General features: G+C 43.9%; 1 protein-coding gene across 1 annotated transcript in view; it reads right to left on the reverse strand.

The window, feature by feature from the left end:
• Positions 1 to 6,602: 6,602 nt before the first annotated feature.
• The window catches only part of oacyl (O-acyltransferase like), a 58,971-nt gene continuing 44,968 nt past the window's right edge, over positions 6,603 to 20,605 (reverse strand). The window contains exons 14-16 of the mRNA XM_048540047.2: positions 19,528 to 19,714; positions 13,671 to 13,813; positions 6,603 to 7,046 (exon numbers count right to left, since the gene is read on the reverse strand). Coding sequence (XP_048396004.1) covers positions 6,945 to 7,046; positions 13,671 to 13,813; positions 19,528 to 19,714 — 432 coding nt within the window. The 3' untranslated portion in view covers positions 6,603 to 6,944. The remainder of the gene's footprint in view (positions 7,047 to 13,670; positions 13,814 to 19,527; positions 19,715 to 20,605) is intronic.

Genomic DNA, 20,605 nt, shown 5'->3' on the forward strand with positions numbered 1-20,605 from the left:
AGGTCCAGGAAGGTGAGGGATGTGCTGGAGATGGCCCAGGTGAACTGAAGGTTGGGGTGGAAGGTGTTGGTGAAGTGGATGAACTGTTCGAGCTCCTCTGGGGAGCAAGAGGCGGCGCCGATACAGTCATCAATGTACCGGAGTAAGAGGTGGGGTTTGGGGCCTGTGTAGGTGCGGAAGATGGACTGTCTACATCTACATCGCCGAGGCCAGACGCCAACTCTCCGACACCACCTCCTACCGCCTCCTCGATCATGACCCCACACCCGAGCACCAAACCATCATCTCCAACACCATTCACGACCTCATCACCTCAGGGGACCTCCCACCCACAGCCTCCAACCTCATTGTTCCCCAACCCCGCACGGCCCGTTTCTATCTCCTTCCCAAAATCCACAAACCTGCCTGCCCTGGTCGACCCATCGTCTCAGCCTGCTCCTGCCCCACCGAACTCATCTCCACCTATCTGGACTCCATTTTCTCCCCTTTGGTCCAGGAACTCCCCACCTACGTCCGTGACACCACCCACGCCCTCCACCTCCTCCAGGACTTCCAATTCCCTGGCCCCCAACACCTCATATTTACCATGGACGTCCAGTCCCTGTACACCTGCATTCCGCATGGAGATGGCCTCAAGGCCCTCCGCTTCTTCCTGTCCCGCAGGCCCGACCAGGCCCCCTCCACCGACACTCTCATCCGCCTAGCTGAACTCGTCCTCACACTCAACAACTTCTCTTTTGACTCCTCCCACTTCCTACAGACTAAGGGGGTGGCCATGGGCACCCGCATGGGCCCCAGCTATGCCTGCCTCTTTGTAGGTTACGTGGAACAGTCCCTCTTCCGCACCTACACAGGCCCCAAACCCCACCTCTTCCTCCGGTACATTGATGACTGTATCGGCGCCGCCTCTTGCTCCCCAGAGGAGCTCGAACAGTTCATCCACTTCACCAACACCTTCCACCCCAACCTTCAGTTCACCTGGGCCATCTCCAGCGCATCCCTCACCTTCCTGGACCTCTCAGTCTCCATCTCAGGCAACCAGCTTGTAACTGATGTCCATTTCAAGCCCACCGACTCCCACAGCTACCTAGAATACACCTCCTCCCACCCACCCTCCTGCAAAAATTCCATCCCCTATTCCCAATTCCTCCGCCTCCGCCGCATCTGCTCCCACGATAAGACATTCCACTCCCGCACATCCCAGATGTCCAAGTTCTTTAAGGACCGCAACTTTCCCCCCACGGTGATCGAGAACGCCCTTGACCGCGTCTCCCGCATTTCCCGCGACACATCCCTCACACCCCGCCCCCGCCACAACCGCCCCAAGAGGATCCCCCTCGTTCTCACACACCACCCTACCAACCTCCGGATACAACGCATTATCCTCCGACACTTCCGCCATTTACAATCCGACCCCACCACCCAAGACATTTTTCCATCCCCTCCCCTGTCTGCTTTCCGGAGAGACCACTCTCTCCGTGACTCCCTTGTTCGCTCCACACTGCCCTCCAACCCCACCACACCCGACACCTTCCCCTGCAACCGCAGGAAATGCTACACTTGTCCCCACACCTCCTCCCTCACCCCTAACCCAGGCCCCAAGATGACATTCCACATTAAGCAGAGGTTCACCTGCACATCTGCCAATGTGGTATACTGCATCCACTGTACCCGGTGCGGCTTCCTCTACATTGGGGAAACCAAGCGGAGGCTTGGGGACCGCTTTGCAGAACACCTCCGCTCAGTTCGCAACAAACAACTGCACCTCCCAGTCGCAAACCATTTCCACTCCCCCTCCCATTCTCTTGATGACATGTCCATCATGGGCCTCCTGCACTGCCACAATGATGCCACCCGAAGGTTGCAGGAACAGCAACTCATATTCCGCCTGGGAACCCTGCAGCCATATGGTATCAATGTGGACTTCACCAGTTTCAAAATCTCCCCTTCCCCTACTGCATCCCTAAACCAGCCCAGTTCATCCCCTCCCCCCACTGCACCACACAACCAGCCCAGCTCTTCCCCTCCACCCACTGCATCCCAAAACCAGTCCAACCTGTCTCTGCCTCCCTAACCGGTTCTTCCTCTCACCCATCCCTTCCTCCCACCCCAAGCCGCACCCCCAGCTACCTACTAACCTCATCCCACCTCCTTGACCTGTCCGTCTTCCCTGGACTGACCTATCCCCTCCCTACCTCCCCACCTACACTCTCTCCATCTATCTTCTTTACTCTCCATCTTCGGTCCGCCTCCCCCTCTCTCCCTATTTATTCCAGTTCCCTCCCCCCATCCCCCTCTCTGATGAAGGGTCTAGGCCCGAAACGTCAGCTTTTGTGCTCCTGAGATGCTGCTTGGCCTGCTGTGTTCATCCAGCCTCACATTTTATTATCTCCTAATCTACTCAACCACTCTTCATAGCTAGCACCCTCCATACCAGGCAACATCCTGGTGAACCTCCTCTGCACGCTCTCCAAAGCATCCCCATCCTTTTGGTAATGTGGCGACCAGAACTGCACACAGTATTCCAAATGTGGCCGAACCAAAGTCCTATACAACTGCAACATGACCTGCCAACTCTTGTACTCAATACCCTGCCCAATGAAGGAAAGCATGCCATATGCCTTCTTGACCACCCTATTGACCTGCGTTGTCACCTTCAGGGAACAATGGACCTGAACACCCAGATCTCTCTGTTCATCAATTTTCCTTAGGACTTTTCCATTTACTGTATAGTTCGCCCTTGAATTTGATCTTCCAAAATGCTTCACCTCGCATTTGCCTGGATTGAACTCCATCTGCCATTTATCTGCCCAACTCTCCAGTCTATCTATATTCTGCTGTAATTTCTGACAGTCCCCTTCACTATCAGCTACTCCACCAATCTTAGTGTCATCAGCAAACTTGCTGATCAGACCACCTACACCTTCCTCCAAATCATTTACATATATCACAAACAACAGTGGTCCCAGCACAGATCCCTGTGGAACACCACTGGTTACAGGCCTCCAATTTGAGAAACTCCCTTCTACTACTACCCTCTGTCTCCGGTTGCCCAGCCAGATTTTTATCCATCTAGCTAGCACACCCTGGACCCCATGTGACTTCACTTTCTCCATCAGCCTGCCATGGCGAACCTTATCAAACACCTTACTGAAGTCCATGTATCTGACATCTACAACCTTTCCCTCATCAATCAACTTTGTCACGTCCTCAAAGAATTCTATTAAGTTGGTAAGACATATCCTTCCCTGTACAAAACCATGTTGCCTATCACTGATAAGCCCATTTTCTTCCAAATGGAAATAGATCCTATCCCTCAGTATCTTCTCCAGTAGCTTCCCTACCACTGATGTCAGGGTCATCAGTCAATAATTACCTGGACTATCCTTGCTGCCCTTTTTAAACAAGAGGACAACATTAGCAAGTCTCCAGTCCGCTGGGACCTCACCCGTGTCTAAGGACACTGCAAAGATATCTGTTAGGGCCCCGGGTATTTCTTCTCTCGTTTCCCTCAGTAACCTGGGATAGATCCCATCCGGACCTCGGGACTTGTCCACCTTAATGTCTTTTAGGATACCTAACACTTCCTCCTTCCTTATGTCAACTTGACCTAGACTAAGCAAGCATCTATCCCTAACCTCAACATCCGTCATGTCCCTCTCCTTGGTGAATACCGATGCAAAGTACTCACTAAGAATGTCACCCATTTTCTCTGACTCAGCGCATAACTTTCCTTCTTTGTCCTTAAGTGGGCCAATCCTTTCTCTGGTTACCCTCTTGCTCTTTATATATGAATAAAAGGCTTTGGGATTTTCATTATCCATGTTTGCCAGCAACATCTCATGTCCTCTCTTCGCCCTCTTAATCCCTCGTTTCAGATTTGCTCTACATTTCCGATATTCTTGCAAAGCTTCGTCTGTCTTCAGTCGCCTAGACCTCATGTATGCTTCCTTTTTTCTCTTGGCTAGTCTTACAATTTCACCTGTCATCCATGGCTCCCTAATCTTGTCTTTTCTGTTCCTCATTTTCACAGGAACATGTCTCTCCTGCACGCTAATCAACCTCTCCTTAAAAGCCTCCCACATATCAAATGTGGATTTACCTTCAAGCAGTTTCTCCCAATCTACATTCCTCAGATCCTGCCGAATCTTGGTATAGTCAGCCTTCCCCCAGTTTAGTACTCTTCCTTTAGGACCACTCCTATCCTTGTCCATGAGTATTTTAAAACTTATGGAATTGTGGTCGCTATTTCCAAAGTAGTCCCCGTCTGTAATCATTATCTGGAGATTATGACCTTTTTGGCTCTGCTTTTTAATTTAGCTTCCAGTTGTTCATATTCATTCAATAGAACCTCTTTCTTCTTTCTACCTGTATTGCTGGAACCTACGTGTACCACACCAGTTGGATCTTTCCCCTCCCACTCCATGTTCCTCTGCAGCTCAGATAAGATATCCTGAATCCAGGGACGAGGCCGGCAACACAGCATTTGGGACTCTCAATCCTGGCCACACTGAACAGTGTCTATTCCCCTGGCTATACTATCCCTGATTACAACTACATCTCTTTTCTCTCCCCTCTTGAATGGCTTCCAATGCCATGGTGCTACGGTCAGTTTGCTAATCCTCCCTACAAACCCACTCTCAGGCACACAGGGAGAAATAATCTCAAACCTGTTAGACAAGCTTCAGGGTGAGTGTCCTTCAGCAGTACCTCCTGGATCCCTCTACATGCCTCGCTGGTGGTCACATCCTCCTGTCCCTGATGAGTGACCAAATTCAAGGTAGTTAATCTAACAGGCCTCCTGAAACACCGGCCAGGTAACTCTCCCACTTCCTGATGTGTGATGTGGAGATGGCGGTGTTGGACTAGGGTGGACAAAGTCAAAAGTCACGCAACACCAGGTCATGGCATCCACCTGGTGATGGAACAGCACTCTGAAAGCTTGCGATTTTAAATAATCCTGTTGGACTATAACTTTTGATTTTGACCCTGATGTGTCACACTGTTTGAAGCCCAGATTTCAGCAAATTCTGAGCTGGAGTTCCTCAAGCAACCAACACCGACAGTATAGATGTGGTCACTGTGAACCACAATGGGGTCCACCAACTGCCACATCATGCAGATACAAAACATCGACTAACCCAGCATCTCTATTTTAATTACTTAGTTCTTAATTTTATTTTTAAAACTTTTATATTTGTCTTTTAGTTTGTAGCCTGTAAATATTTCCCCCACTTACCTTTAATCTGAAAGCAATCTATAATAGATCATCAAGTTAGTAGTTATGAGCTTTCAATGAACTTACAGTTTTCCTGTGATGTTTTGTGCTGGCCCTTAATCCTGATCTTCAATTTGTCCAGTTAATAAAAAAAAACCTTACAAACTGTGAGCCAAAAAGAAACAAGAAAAAAGCACCACTTTTCCCCTCTGCATTGAATTCCCATGTTGTCTCTAAATTTCCCAAACTATATGCTTACTCGGACATGTTTTACTCTGGATGTGATCTCTCCTTCCTCATCATACAAAGCTTTAATAATTACATGCTAAATATTACTATCATGTTTTATGTTGTTTTGTTTTTCTTGGCGTCTGGAATTGCGTTAATTTTGAAGGGTTAAAACTGTTGCCTCACACTTGGTTCGAGGTAACTGTCTCGGGTAACTGTCTTCAGGTAGCTGTCTGTGTGGAGTTTGCAGTATCATCTCGAGGATGATGACTTCAGCTTGTACAAGGGGACAAATTGAGGGATGATAGATTTAAGACAGATGTCAGAGGCAGGCTCTTTACTCAGAGAGTGGTAGGGGTGTGGAATGCCCTGCCTGCCAATGTAATTAACTCAGCCACATTAGGGGCATTTAAACAGTCCTTGGAAAAGCATATGGATAATGATGGGATAGTGTAGGGGGAGGGACTTAGATTAGTTCACAGGTCGGCGCAATATCGAGGGCCGAAGGGCCTGTTCTGCGCTGTATTGTTCTCTGTTCTATGCATATTCTCCCCATTCTGGGTGGGTTTCCTTTGGGCGCTTCAGTTTTCTCTCACAGACCAAAGATGTACAGGTTAGATGGATTGACAGTTCTAAATTGCACATAATGTCTAGAAATGTGCAGTCTGGGTAGATCTGCTATGGGAAATGCAGGGTTACGGGGAGAGGGCCGACCCATTGGTCAGGGTGGAATGCTCTTTGGAGGGTCAGAGTGGGCTCGATGGGCCGAACAACCTGCTTCTACGCTTTAGGGATTTTCTATGATCTATGAAATTGGAATCCTATTGGGAAATAATTTGAGGAAGTATTCATCTGGAGTAAACTTCATGAAAGGGTAGAACTACATTCGTATACCTGTGAAGCTGTTTGGCCTGATTTCATTACTTATAACTGTAGCATATATATCCACTTATGTACACACACATATATGACATGTGCTTTTTGAGTAACAGTATCAAATGCCCAATGAACAGGAATCAGTTTCTCAATATCCATGTTTCTACATCTAAAGCAGCAATTTTATTTACGAGTGGTTTCCATAAGGCTATTATTCAAAGCTTATTAAAAAGTTTTTCATGCAGTAAATTTTAAAGAAAATCGCCATTAACAAGTCACATACATAAAAATCAATCCTCAGCTGTGTTGCATTAACAAATAAATTCAAATGAGTGACATACATCTCAAGCAGAACTGTTCTAAGACAATAAGACCAGGGCTAAGACATGAACCTCGTGCTAAATATACCTTGTGATCACCTTTTCTTAAACAGTGTCAAGAGTACAAGAAGTGTTAAAAATTATCTTTGCCTATGCCATCAAAGATTTAGATCTTCTTTAAAAGTTGGGCCTTGAAGATTCAATATTTCAGTCCATCACAGCCTTGAAGACAAAATCAAAAAGTTGGATCTTCAGGTGAGGATGTACTGAAGACATGATTGGAGCTCTGTAGAACTGAATCATCAGAAGTATTTTCTTAACATTTGAACAGGATTTTCAATGAGTATACATAGCACCAGTCCTAGAATGTGTGCCAAAACTGTATGACCTATGAAGAGGTAAAGCTAGGAAGAGGAAAGAAGAGGAAAATATTATTGGCATAAAAGTTGTATAATTAGTCATTCCTTTTGAAAAAAATGACTCTCCCAATACATTAATGTCCATGTAGTGCATTGATTATTAAGTTTGGAATTCATTCAGCACTGTGCCAACTCTGTCATTGTAATTTTACTGGATGAGAAGTGAAAACCCTGATTGCAAATCCAACAATGATGAAAATGCAGCTCTGAGGATATTCATGATACAAAATATTAGAAAAACCTACTGAAAGGAATAGCTTTTATCCAGGCATTACGTAACACTGAGGGTCATAGGTCTAGGATGATTTTGTTTTCAAAACTTCAAACTTATAAACCTGTAACCCTGGAGTAAGTTTTTCATTCAAAATTGTACCTGTTTTAGAAACAATATCGTATCTCTACCCACCCACAAAATGTTTATGTCAACTCAAATTTATTTAAATATCACAGTAAACAAACTAACTGTCAACCAGCATAATATGGCAGCATTTTAAAACATAATTTAAATCAGCATTGTCTTTAAATAATATCTCTTCATACATATGAGTGGTAACATTGAGACATTTGGATTATAACTGCAAATGGGCTCATAATAAACATTGCAAATCACAATGTCAAAACACCTGCTGTGTGTAACCTGCTTTTAAATTACTGAAAATTATTTTCAAAAATGTATAAAATAATATTCTATTTATTTTGGGGTATTATAGGTTATTCATTATTTTTTAAAATTCATAACGTACCCAGTATGGTCTTTCCGCTGAAAGGTCCAACTTTAAGTCTGGGGACTCTTTGAAAAGTTGCAGAAGATGAAGTTGCAGGAATTAGGGAAATTTCGAGGGGTGATTTCTTTACCTCAAGGGTGTAACCAGTTTAATGGGTAGTACAATGACTTTACAGCTAGTGCAAAAGACTGTGAAAAGGCAAGTTGCACTGAATGCCATTTGAGTTGAAAAATTTTACCCCTGATACCGATATCAGGGGAAGTTGTGCGAATCAAATCAACAATCCAGATCCAAATTTATCAGGAATTTATCATATATCCTGATAAACTTTTCTTTAATTGCTTAGAAATTAACATGTTTTAAAAATCAAAAGAATGGTCATTGTTCAAATTAATATTATTATTATACAGTCTACATTTAATGCTCATTTACATTGAGAGGGGTGCAGGTAAACAGAATATTGCTCTCACTCAATGTCCCCATACTTTATAAACAAAATTATTGGAAACAAATAAACAAGTTGTAATTAAATACCATCTCTCACAACCTCGGGATATCTCAAGGTGTTTTGCAGTCAACAAACTACTTTTGAAATGTAGTCGTTGCTGTAATTTATGCCCAGCAAGGGCACCAATCACCAATCAGCTCAACCTGCTTTTGTTGCAGTGATTGATGAACCAAGGCATCAGGAAAACTGCCAATTTGTTGTCAAATAAATTTGAGAGATTTTTCACATCTACTGGGGCCTCTGCATGTTGAAGAAAGCACCTTGAGCATTGCAACACTCCCTCAGTAATTATCCAGATGACAAAATGTGGAGCTGGATGAACACAGCAGGACAAGAGCATCTTAGGAGCACAAAAGCTGACATTTCGGGCCAGGACCCTTCATCAGAAAAAATGAATGAAGGGTCTAGGCCTGAAATGTCAGCTTTCCTGCTCCTAAGATGCTGCTTGGCTTGCTGTGTTCATCCAGCTCCACACTTTGTTATCTCAGATTCTCCAGCATCTGCAGTTCCCGTTATCTCTCTCTCAGTAATTACCTTCTTGAAGTGCAGCATTCCCTCTGTACTGACGCTCCGACAATGCAGTACTTCCTGAGGACTGACCCTCTGATGGTGCAGCATTTCTTCATTACTGACTCTCTTATAGTGTAGCAGTCCCTCGGTACTGACCCTCCAACAGTGTGGCACTACCTCCATTCTGACCCTCTGACAGTACGGCACTTCCTCAGCACTGACCTTCTGACAGTGCAGTGTTCCTTCAGTACTGACGCTCTGAAATGTGGCATTCCCTCAGCACTGACCCTCATACAGTGCAGCACTCTCTCAATACTGCCCTCTGACTGTGCAGCACTGCCTCAGTACTGACCCTCCAACAGTATGGCACTCCCTCAACACTGACCCTCTGACAGTGCGGCATTCCCTCAGTACTATACAAGTACCAATCTAGATCTTGTGCTCAAGTCTCCGGAATGGAGCTTGAAGCCAAAATGTTCTGATTCTGTGGCAAAATTACTGACACAATGTCAGGCTGAAACATTAGTTGTTGGTTCGAGGGCATGAATTTTTTTTCTCTTGCTCCCTAAATTTTCCTTTTTGGTTCAATCCTATCTCACAAGAGCAGCTCACTCTCAGCCCAGTACCGGTGCCAGAACTCCATGAACAAAAACCCACCCACTCATACCAATCATCGAGGCACGTAGTTAATTCCTTGACTTGATCTGCTCTATCCCATTTTGTCTGTGGCTCAGGTAGTAATCCAGAGTTTATTGCCTTCGAGGTTCTCCGCAGAACACCTGCAGTGTGGAAACAGGCTATTCGGCCCAAAGGGTCCACACCAACCAAACCTCTAAAGATCTGCTTGGCCTGCTGTGTTCATCCAGTTCCACACCTTGTTACCTCTGAAGAGCAGCCCACCCAGACCCATCCCCCTACCCTATCCGTTCATTTCCTTTGGCTAACACATCTAGTCTGCACACCTCTGAACACAAAAGGCAATTTAGCATGACCAATCTACCGAACCTGCGCACTTTTGGACTGTGGGAGGAAACTAGGGCACCCAGCTGGAACCAACACAGACCCGGGAAGAATGTACAACTCCATACAGACAGTCACTCGAAGGCGGAATTTAACCCAGGTCCCTGGTGCTTGCGAGCCAGCAGTGCTAACCACTGAGCCGTCATGCCGCCCTTTCTAATTTAGCTCATAATTGTTCAAAATCTTTCACCAGGACCTCCTTCTTAATTCTATTAATGTCATTGGTAACAACATGGACAATAACTATTGGGTCCTTCCCTTCCTCTCTTCAAGTTCTTCTCCAGCCCAAAAAGTATCCTTAATGCTGGCACTGACAAAGCAACGCAGCCTTCAGGATCGCGCTCAAGACAGACGGAAACAGTAATTATCTCCGAATTACATTGTGCCATGATTGTACTGTCTCCTACCACAATGATATTCCTATTTCATTCCCTCTACTTAAATGATTCCCTCTGATGATCAGCAAGCTTAACCTCACTGCAGCTTCCCCTCTCATCCTTACAAGAATCATTTAACTAATATTCTTAAGTAGATTTGTAGCTTGGGTTGTCGATGTCGTGGTTGGTTCACTCGCCGAGCTGGTTCATTACTTTGCAAACATTCACTACCCTCCTGGGTAACATTATCAGTGCAGCCTCCGATAAAGCATTGCATTTTCCGGCTTCCAATTTAAATTCTGGGGTCCGTTGGAGTTGATTATCTCATTTCTGTTTTTTCTTTGCAGTGTTGTGTATATAGGGTCTAATTCTATGTGTTTATGGATGGCCTTCTTGGTGGAGAACCAGGCCTCTAGGAAGTCCCATGCTTGTCTCTGTTTGCTTGTCCTCGGATCCTGACGTCCCAATTGACCTAGTGGTCCTTCTTGCCTGTGTGTTTGGAGATGAGTGAGTATTGGTTGTGTCTTTTGGTTGCTAGTTGGTATTCCTGTATTCTTGTCGCCAGTTTCCTTCCTGTCAGTCCAATGTAACATTTGTCGCAGTCTTTGCATGAAATCTTGTACGTTACATTGGTTCTGTCCATAGTGGGTAAGGGGTCTTTGGTTCTTGTTAGCAGGTGGCATAGCTTGATATAGGTTTGTGTGCCACTCTGATGCCCAGCGGCCTAGGAGTCGTGGTCAATTCAGATATGTTCTTGAAGTATGGTAATGTGACTGGGTAATGTATGGTGTTGGGGCGGCACGGTGGCTCAGTGGCTAGCACTGCAGCCTCACAGCGCCAGGGACCCGGGTTCAATTCCAGCCTCAGGTGACTGTCTGTGTGGAGATGCACATTCTCCCCGTGTCTGCGTGGGTTTCCTTCGGGTGTTCCGGTTTCCTCCCACAGTCCAAAGATGTGCAGGCTAGGTGGATTGGCCATGCTAAATTGCCTGTAGTGTTCAGGGGTGTGTGGGTTATAGGGGGATGGGTCTGGATGGGATGCTACAAAGGGGCAGTGTGGACTTGTTGGGCCGAAGGGCCTGTTTCCACACTGTAGGGAATGGAAGTCAAGTGTGTTGAGACGCGTTGTATCTTCCTGTTGAAACAGTTTGACATTTGCAGGGTTCAAGTCTCCTCAATACTAACCCTTATATCTGTCTCACCTGCAGTCACACTCTCCTGTTCCTGATCACAGACCAGTTTTGAATTACCCAGTTTGGGGGGTACGATTGTCATCTGGAGTGAAGTGTCCAGGTCACTTTTCCCTTCTCTGATGTAGCACCATGACTGCAACTCAGACTCAAGGTCAAATCAGATCCAAAGTTCCTCGAGCTCAAAACACTTACAGATGTATTTGCTCTGGATCACATTGGAGTCCAGCAGCTTCCACATACTGCAATAGCAACACATCATCCATCCTACCATCACTATAGGATTTGAGTTAACTTATAGTGCAGCGAGGGAAAGGTCTCAGGCCCAAACCCAGAAACAAGCTGCTGGCACCACTCTTTCTCTTTATTGGGTGCAATGGTCTGTTTGGGTAGGCAAAGTGGCTTCAAAAACATGTGATGATAGAATGGATAATGTGCTGCTACTGCAGTATGTGGAAACTGCTGGACACCAATATGATCCAGACCAAATGCATCTGGCTTCAAAAACACGTGCCAGCTACAAACTGTCAGTAAGAGCATCTTGAACATTACTAGGTTGTCTAGATTAGATTAGATTCCCTACAGTGTGGAAAAAGGCCCTTTGGCCCAACAAGTCCACACCGCCCCTTGGAGCATCCCACCCAGAACCATCCCCCTATAACCCATATGCCCCTGAACACTACAGGCAATTTAGCATGGCTAATCTCCAAAAGGAGATATGTGTGGAAAGTTCTTTACACAGAGGGTAGTGGGTGCCTGGAATGCGTTGCCAGCGGAGGCGGTAGACGCAGACACGTTAGCGTCTTTTAAGATATATTTGGACAGGTACATGGATGGGCAGGGAGCAAATGGACACAGATGGTTAGAAAATAGATAACAGGTTAGACAGAGGATCTTTATCGGCGCAGGCTTGGAGGGCCGCAGGGCCTGTTCCTGTGTTGTAGGTTTCTTTGTTCTTTCTAATCCATCTAGCATGCACATCAATGGACTGTGGGAAGAAACCGGAGCACCCAGAAGAAACCAAGCAGACACGGGGAGAATGTGCAAACTCCATACAGACAGTCGCCTGAGGCTGGAATCGAACACGGGTCCTTGGTGCTATGAAGCTGCAGTACTAACCACTGAGCCACCGTGCCGCCCTATTGTTACAGAGTATCTGCGAAGTATGTGGCCTCTTGAGCCCAGGAGCCCAAAGATCATCTACTCTACCCGCTTTTCCCTTTGCCTTTTTATCTGCTTATTTTTAACATTGACCTTACTTACCTTTTGTGGCAAGTTCGGATAGTACCAAGGTGTCCAGCACATCGGAGGCACAGTTTGTTCCCAGTGGTGTCGAAGGAGTTGACATTGTGCTTCTGGCGATGGTGGAGGAAAGCAAGTTTGGGCCCACTGCCCAGTGTGGGACCCTGCAGCTTCAGCGGTGGCTGCATTGCCGAGATCAGCCCAGCTCATTCTCATGGCAGCGGTGGCACAGCGAAGGAACCTGAGTCTGGCCAACTGTTTTTGCTAATGATGGTCTCAGCATCAGGTGGAAGACCTCAGATCCAGTCCCACAGTTAAGCACTTAGGAAGGACTGTAATGTTGAAATTTTTGCTTTATTTTTACTTTTTCTATTTTATACTTAAGAGTTTGTACCTACATATCTCTGTACTTAAGATGGGGCTGGAGAAGAGCAACCTTATACGTTTTTCACAGTACTCCTGTATCCCTGTATTTGAGGATATGTGACAATAAAATGTAATTCTAATTCTAATTATAAATTAATTACTCAAGAGTCCCTGCTCTTTGCACTTCATTGTAATATCTCACTTTTACAACTGAAAAAAAAATCACCTGTATCAAGTTAATACTTGGGCAGTTATTTTTAAGAAAAAGAAAAGAAAAACACTGGAGACCTAAACAGAAACTGAAGACCTTACATTTACTTTAACGGTTAGGAATGTTCACCAGTCCTGTTCACTGATCAGCTTCTTTCTCTGCACATGGTTCATGCTGTTATTTGTGGCCTCATTCCATCACTACTCATTATACATTGGCGTCTCAATCCACACCTTTTGAAATCTCCCACTTACCTTTCACTCTGAAGAGTTTACTTCTTCCAGAAAACCCTTGTTAAAGTATCTTTATCTGCCTTTGTACTATATTTCCACTTTGAACCAAATTTCCAACAATACATGCATGGGACTCACCCAGCCTTTGTCTTGTTCTGCTGCAGGCCCATAATGACTATGCTTGAATATTCCTAGAATTAAATGAAGGGAAATTCTGGGATTACTCACCATGTTGATGTCTGTGTAATGAAGGAGTGTCTCTTGCAGCCCATTGTACAATTCAATGAGAGCAGGATGTATTAGAAAACACGCATAACTGAGATTGGCTAGTGGGATCCATAACTTGCTGGATAGCAAACTCTGAATAAAACCTAAGGGGAAAATTAACTTAAAAAAAATCAATTACAATATTGTACAGAATTTAGCACAGGGTTTCAATGAACAGTAGGCTACCAATTACACACACTGATTTTCATCCCTTATTGAAAAATGTAATTTATTTCCAAATTGAATTAAAGTTGTCATGAGGGCCAGAGACCTGCTCTCATTAGAGAGAGACAACTGGTGGTGGTTTAACCTGAGGGTCATAACATCTCAGACGAGGGGCAAAATTGAGCAGGAAAGTCCTTCTGGGTGACCTTAGCTAGGTTGTGGAATTGTAGCCACACTGTTGACATCACTCTGCATTGCAAACCAGCTGTCCAGCCAAGTGAGTTAACCAAACCCGTCCCAGCTTGAAAGTATTCCGAATGATTGAAGATAAATAAGAACCATATGAAGTAGGAGCAAGAATAGGTCATTTGGCTCCTCAGGCTTACTTTGCTATTCAATAATATCATGCCTGATCTGATTACGGCCTCAATTCCACTTCCCGCCTACCTCTGCTACTCAATCAATCAATCATAGAACCCTACAGTGTGGAAACAGGTCCTTCAGACCAACAAGTCCGCACCAACCTTCAGACCATCCCACCCAGATCCATCCCTCTATAAACCTACCTAATCTACACATCCCTGAACACCACGGGCAATTTAGCATGGCCAATACACCTAGCCTGCACATTTTTGAACTGTGGGAGGAAACTGGAGCATTTGGAGGAAACCCACGCAGACACAGGGAGAATGTGCAAACTGCACACAGTCGCCTGAGGGTGGAATCGAACCCAGGTCCCTGAAGCAGCAGTGCTAACCACTGAGCCACCATGCTGCCAACTATTGACTCCCTTGTTAGTCAAGGCAAGATGAGATTAGAGTTAACTTTGCAGAATGTTTGGCAAAATAAGGTCCCAAGTCTTCTATTTTTTTTTCATTTCTTCTACCTTAGATTTTCTTCCCGCTTCTCCTGTTATGCTGACTCTTCTTGAAACACAATTTTGTAGTGTCATTAGCCCTCTTCTACCTGAGGCAGTACATGTTGGCCTTCTATTCTTGGTGGGAATGTCCAATTCTATTGTCTATTTTCCAGGTGATGTCATTGGTTGGCAATCCAAAGCAGAAGCACTTGTTAATATTGTTTCCTTTCACATGGTTTGAGACATGGTCCTCAGCTGCTTTGAGACAATTGCTTTTGCCAACACCAGGAATTCCAAGAGCAAGATTCACTGAGGATGCTTGGAACGGACCTCATTTCACTTGGCGGTGCCTCTAATCTTGCGGATTTCATAGAATGTTAGAATCTGTACAGTGTAGAAGCAGGCCATTCAGCCCATTGAGTCCATACCATCCCTCTGAAGAGCAAGCCACCCCGACCCAGACCTCTATGCTATCGCTGTAACTCCACACCTACCCTGGTGAATTCACCCAACCTACAGATCCCTGGACATTATAGACAATTTAGCATGGCCAATCCACCTAACCTGCACATCTTTAGACTGTGGGAAGAAGTCGGAGCATGCAAAAGAAACCCACACAGATATGGGGAGAATGTGCAAACTCCACACATACAGTCACCCAAGGCTGGAATTGAACCCAGGTCCCTGGTGCTGTGAAGCAGTAGTACTAACCCCTGAGCCACCGAGCCACCCCGTGCCTTAATCTTGATTGACGACCTAATAGCCCTATTACTCCTTTGTGGGGGTTATCCACTTCCTTTTAAAATGAAAGCGTCCTTTAATTCTGCAGCCACTGCACTGCTTTGACAAAGGGAATATGCTTTTAGTGGTATGAAATCTTCATATCCATCTTAACGGCTCCCTCCTTTGAATAAATAAGAATCCAGTCATCCAAACTGAAGATATTCGTGTGATAAAAGTACGTAACATATTATCATCATCTTCAGAATTTGTATTTTGTGCATGTGCCATGCATGAAGAAGAAATGAAGCCAAAATTTATCCCAAGTTGAATACTCACTTTGTGTCTGTGGTCATTTTAACACAATTCTCTTTGATAAGATGCAAGAATTGCAAGTTGACAATTAATTGGTCTTTCAACTCTCTCTCTCTCTCTCTCATGTTTCTATCTTAACTTAATTTATTTTACTATAGTTATTGCTCATCTGCGCTTTCCTTTCATGTTATACCTAACTTTCAAATGTGCCATGTCAAGAACTCTTTCTCCTTCTCGGATTGCCATTGAAGACTTTGGTTTAAGTCTTTCTAAGGGTTTCAGAATTATTCAACTTCCGTTTTTCAGCTTCTCCTTTTTTATTTAACAAGTTACAGACATTCAAATTTTAACATGCCTATTTCTCAATTTGCTACTTTATTTCTCCTCATCTTTTTAGCTTTGCTGTTCTCCTATACTAGAGGTTTTGACTGTTCACCTTGATTTTTCATTGAAAGAAACAGGCATTGCAGTTTGTTAAAGAATTACAAACAAATAATACAGCTAAAAAAAACTTGGAAAACAATTAAATATTTGTTAAATAAGTAGTTTGATAGCACAGAACTTGAGGATTACTGAAAAAGACATATTGTCAAAGCTCTTTAACTTTTAACTTTTTAACAGGACATTTCACAAGAATACAAATTCATAGGCAAACCAACATTGATAGTGCAAGAGAGGAGAGTGCTGATTGGTCGGCAAGTGGAGTCTGATTGGTAGAGGTATTGCCATGAAGAATTCTAACATTTTCAAAAATGTTTTGCTGATGGGTCCCAGAATGCAGACTTGGAAACTCAATGGAATGCATTCTCATTGGAAGAAATCAAACCAAAAAAAATCACGTTCTAGAGACTAACACTTCGAAAATGAGAATTGGAAATGGCTACATAGGCGACAAAGTTGTAATGAGATTTGGTGACTCGTTACCGGTAATGTTAGGTAGATTCAGCTTTGGTTGTATTAACCATTTAAACTCCAATCATTGGGGTGCTAGGCTACAACATGTCTGCTATTCAATAATTGCCTGAAGTTAATGCCAATTGTTTAATCTGAGATTTATATGCATCCACATACAGACATAGTAAATAATCTTACTTACCTAACATTGTGTAGTAAAGTTTGGTTTGTTCAAAACTGTGAAATCTCATATTTTCATTCTCTAAGTGCCTTTCATTTCCATTTGTGCACTTTAACCAGATAAAAATATTAGTCTCTGACAGGATTGTATCATAAAAGTAAAGAGTGATTGATTGGATTACTGCACCTATTTGTTTTTGCATTACACATGTTCCTGCAAGTGACAAGCTATTAGAATTCCTCACCTGCACTATGGAAGTCCTAATTTGCACACATCTTAGTGAATTAGAAAAAAAAACCAACTAAAACATGCCCATTCATTAATGAAGTAATCCTGTCATTTTATTAAAGCCTTTGCACTACACAGTCAGTTTATGGAGTTCACACAAGCTCCATTCTTTACCATCACAAAGAGTCCAAAACAGGGTGTGACTTTAAAGCTGACAATAAAGGCTGTGGGCAGTCAGCAGAAGTTTACATAGAAGTGGAATGTATCAGATATTGGCTGTTTTCTAGGTATAATCTGCTTGTGACAGGTACCACATTTGTGCACATTGCTCAGCTCCCATCTAACAACTGATGAGAAACTGTTTTCCCTAATAGGGCAGGTGATTAGCATATTTCTTATTGATTCATGTTTCTTTTTTAAAAATGTATTTAAACCATATTTTCTGAGAAAAAACATCTTATGAATACAACAACTTCTCATAAAATTATTCTACTTTAAAACTGTTTTCTAACCTTTCACTGTCCTGATGATGGCTGTCAGTGCATAGGTCACTGCAGATAGTTAGAGCTTCTTTGTAGTGAAACATAGCATAGCTGCCACCATTGTAAACTCTATCAATTAGAGAGATTGACTTCAGATTCTGGTATAATCTGTGTAGCCTGATAGGATTTATGGATGATTGTGTTAATTCACCACCTTCTTAGAATCTACTTGATGTAAACTTTAGGGTAGAAAGACAGGTGCAATTGGTTCTGTTACTATATTTCTGAAGACAATCCAGAACACTATGAGGTTTAATATAACAAAGTGTCGAGCTGGATGAACACAGCAGGCCAAGCAGCACCTCAGGACCACAAAAGCTGACATTTCGGGCCTAGACCCTTCATCTTTCAATAGAAAAAAGTCTGGAATTAAGAGTTTAATGGTGACCATGAATCCAATGTCAATTGTTGGAAAAACTCACCTGGTTCATTAACGTTCTTTCAGGGAAGGAAACTGCCATCCTTACCTGGTCTCGCCTACACGCGACTCCAGACCCACAGCCATGTGGTTGGCTCTCAACAGCCCTCTGGGAAATTTATGATAAGCAATAAATGCTGCCTGGCCAGTGACACCCTCGTCCCATGAATGAATTAAAAAGCTGTAATTTGTGGTCTGGAGTCTAATTGTCCAGGAATAAGATGGGCCCATTCCAAACTGCAGGCAGAGGGCGCAGAAAGTCTGGAAGTCAAAGGGACGGCTGCTTCAAATCATTGTGTTTGTTAGGTGTAAAAAAAACGGATCAGAACATGCTGTTTGTAGACAAACTGTACAAAAAAAAAGGCCTCTCCTTTGTGAAATGTAGTGTTCAGTTATTCTGTGTTTGATTACTTGAGCCTGGTCTGTATCCCTGTGCTGGACTGATTATGATTGGGTGTGGATTCAGAGCAAACAAAAAGAGAACAGACAGCACAGATGGTGCTAGGAGCTGAAGCTGAGAAAAGCACAGTTCAGACATTTTGTGGCTGCAGAGATATTTTAAAACTTTTGTAAATAAAACAATTGAAAAATTTAAAAAAAGGATGAAGGGTCTAGGCCCGAAATGTCAGCTTTTGTGCTCCTGAGATGCTGCTTGGCCTGCTGTGTTCATCCAGCTCCAAACTTTGTTATCTTGGATTCTCCAGCATCTGCTGTTCCCATTATCACTATGAGGTTTAATGTTTGGTTTTGGAAGGTCACAGCCAACATGGGAAGAGATTACCCTCAACATGTCTGAACTAGGAAAATGGAAATCCCTAACATTACTGGTCTTGATTGTGGTTCAGTAACTCTTAGAAAGTTGTGTTACAATCCACAATGGTTGATCAATTGGATAGGCACAATTATCAGTCCAAGCCCACAGAGCTAGCTGCACTTAAAAATGGCCTCAGTCTTTGCAGTTTTTAGATGGAGGAGATTGTATCTCATCCGAGATTGGGTATCAGTCAATCAATGTGGTTTTTCAACACCCTTCATGTCGATGCCCTATCGTCACATTGTAACTTACTTCTAAACAGACTTCCCTGAACTCTGCTTTTAATACACTGAGCCTGTGCTTGAAAATTCCTTCCTTAAAACCCTAGTGCTTTTACAACTTGCCCCATAAATTTCAGAAAAATTTTAATTATTTCTTCTGATCTACTTGGCTTTGACTCTGAAATATTTCTTTCAGATATATTTTGCAGTGAAGTGCTTTATCAATGCATGCTGTTCTCAATTCTGTTCGCAACTCAATATAATTGCCAGAAGGCGTATCAGTATCATTGAGATGGACTCACTCTTGTTCCTTTGGAGTAAAGGTCTCTGCCAGATTGCCTTGCAGGGAGTCACAGATGTTGTCAAAAGAGAAAATCTGAACGCATCTTTGAAAAGCCTAGTCTGGGATTTGACAATTGTAAAAGGGCTGTTTGAAATTCACAGCTACTCAAGAACTATACCTGCATATCCTTCTTCACATGCAAGTATGATCCACCCTACTGCAGCAGCCCATACCGATCTGTGAAGTGCCTGGTACAGCACAGGAAGAACAGAGTAGTATTCAATTGAGTCATCCAGTGCATATCCAAATGCTATCACAGCAGTCATTGTCGCCAGACAGCACAGCCAACCAGCAAGAACAGAAGCCTAGAAAGGAAATAATTCACTGTTGTTAATAAGCAGTAATGATAATTTCCATTGAACAGAAGTCAACATGCAGTGGAACATTACAAAGAAGAACGATGAGCCTTTATGAGAATATTAGAGCAGATCACTGAAGGTTTGATCACAAGGACGATTTCAGGAAAGTGCATAGGGAGGTTGTGAAATGGAAAGGTTTAGGTAAGAGCTCCAGAAGTGACAGAAGCAGTTGAAGATTCTAGTGCTATTGCAGGAGCAGGGGGAGAAGACTTACACAGAAAACCAGATTTGGGGATCCAAGTGTACATGCGGGGTACAAAGAGCAAAGAACAAAGAAAATTACAGCATAGGAACAAGCCCTGCGGCCCTCCAAGCCTGTGCTGATCGAGATCCTCTGTCTAACCTGTCATCTATTTTCTAAGGGTCTGTGTCCATTTGCTCCCTGCCCATCCATGTACCTGTCCAGATATATCTTAAAAGACGCTAACGTGTCTGCGTCTACCACCTCCGCTGGCAACGCGTTCCAGGCACCCACCACCCTCTGCGTAAAGAACTTCCCACGCAGATGTCCCTTAAACTTTCCTCCTCTCACTTTGAACTCATGACCCCCATTAATTGAGTCCCCCACTCTGGGAAAAGTCTTCTTGCTATCCACCCTGTCTATACCCCTCAATCAGGTCCCCCCTCAATCTCTGTCTTTCTAATGAAAATAATCGTAATCTACTCAACCTCTCTCCATAGCTAGCACCCTCCATACCAGGCAACACCTTGATGAACCTCCTCTGCACCCTCTCCAAAGCGCCCACATCTTTTTGGTAATGTGGCGACCAGAACTGCACACAGTACTCCAAATGTGGCCGAACCAAAGTCCTATACAACTGTAACATGACCTGCCAA

This window comes from Stegostoma tigrinum, chromosome 1 (genome assembly GCF_030684315.1).
Source record: "Stegostoma tigrinum isolate sSteTig4 chromosome 1, sSteTig4.hap1, whole genome shotgun sequence".
In the NCBI taxonomy this organism is placed as follows: Eukaryota; Metazoa; Chordata; class Chondrichthyes; order Orectolobiformes; family Stegostomatidae; genus Stegostoma; species Stegostoma tigrinum.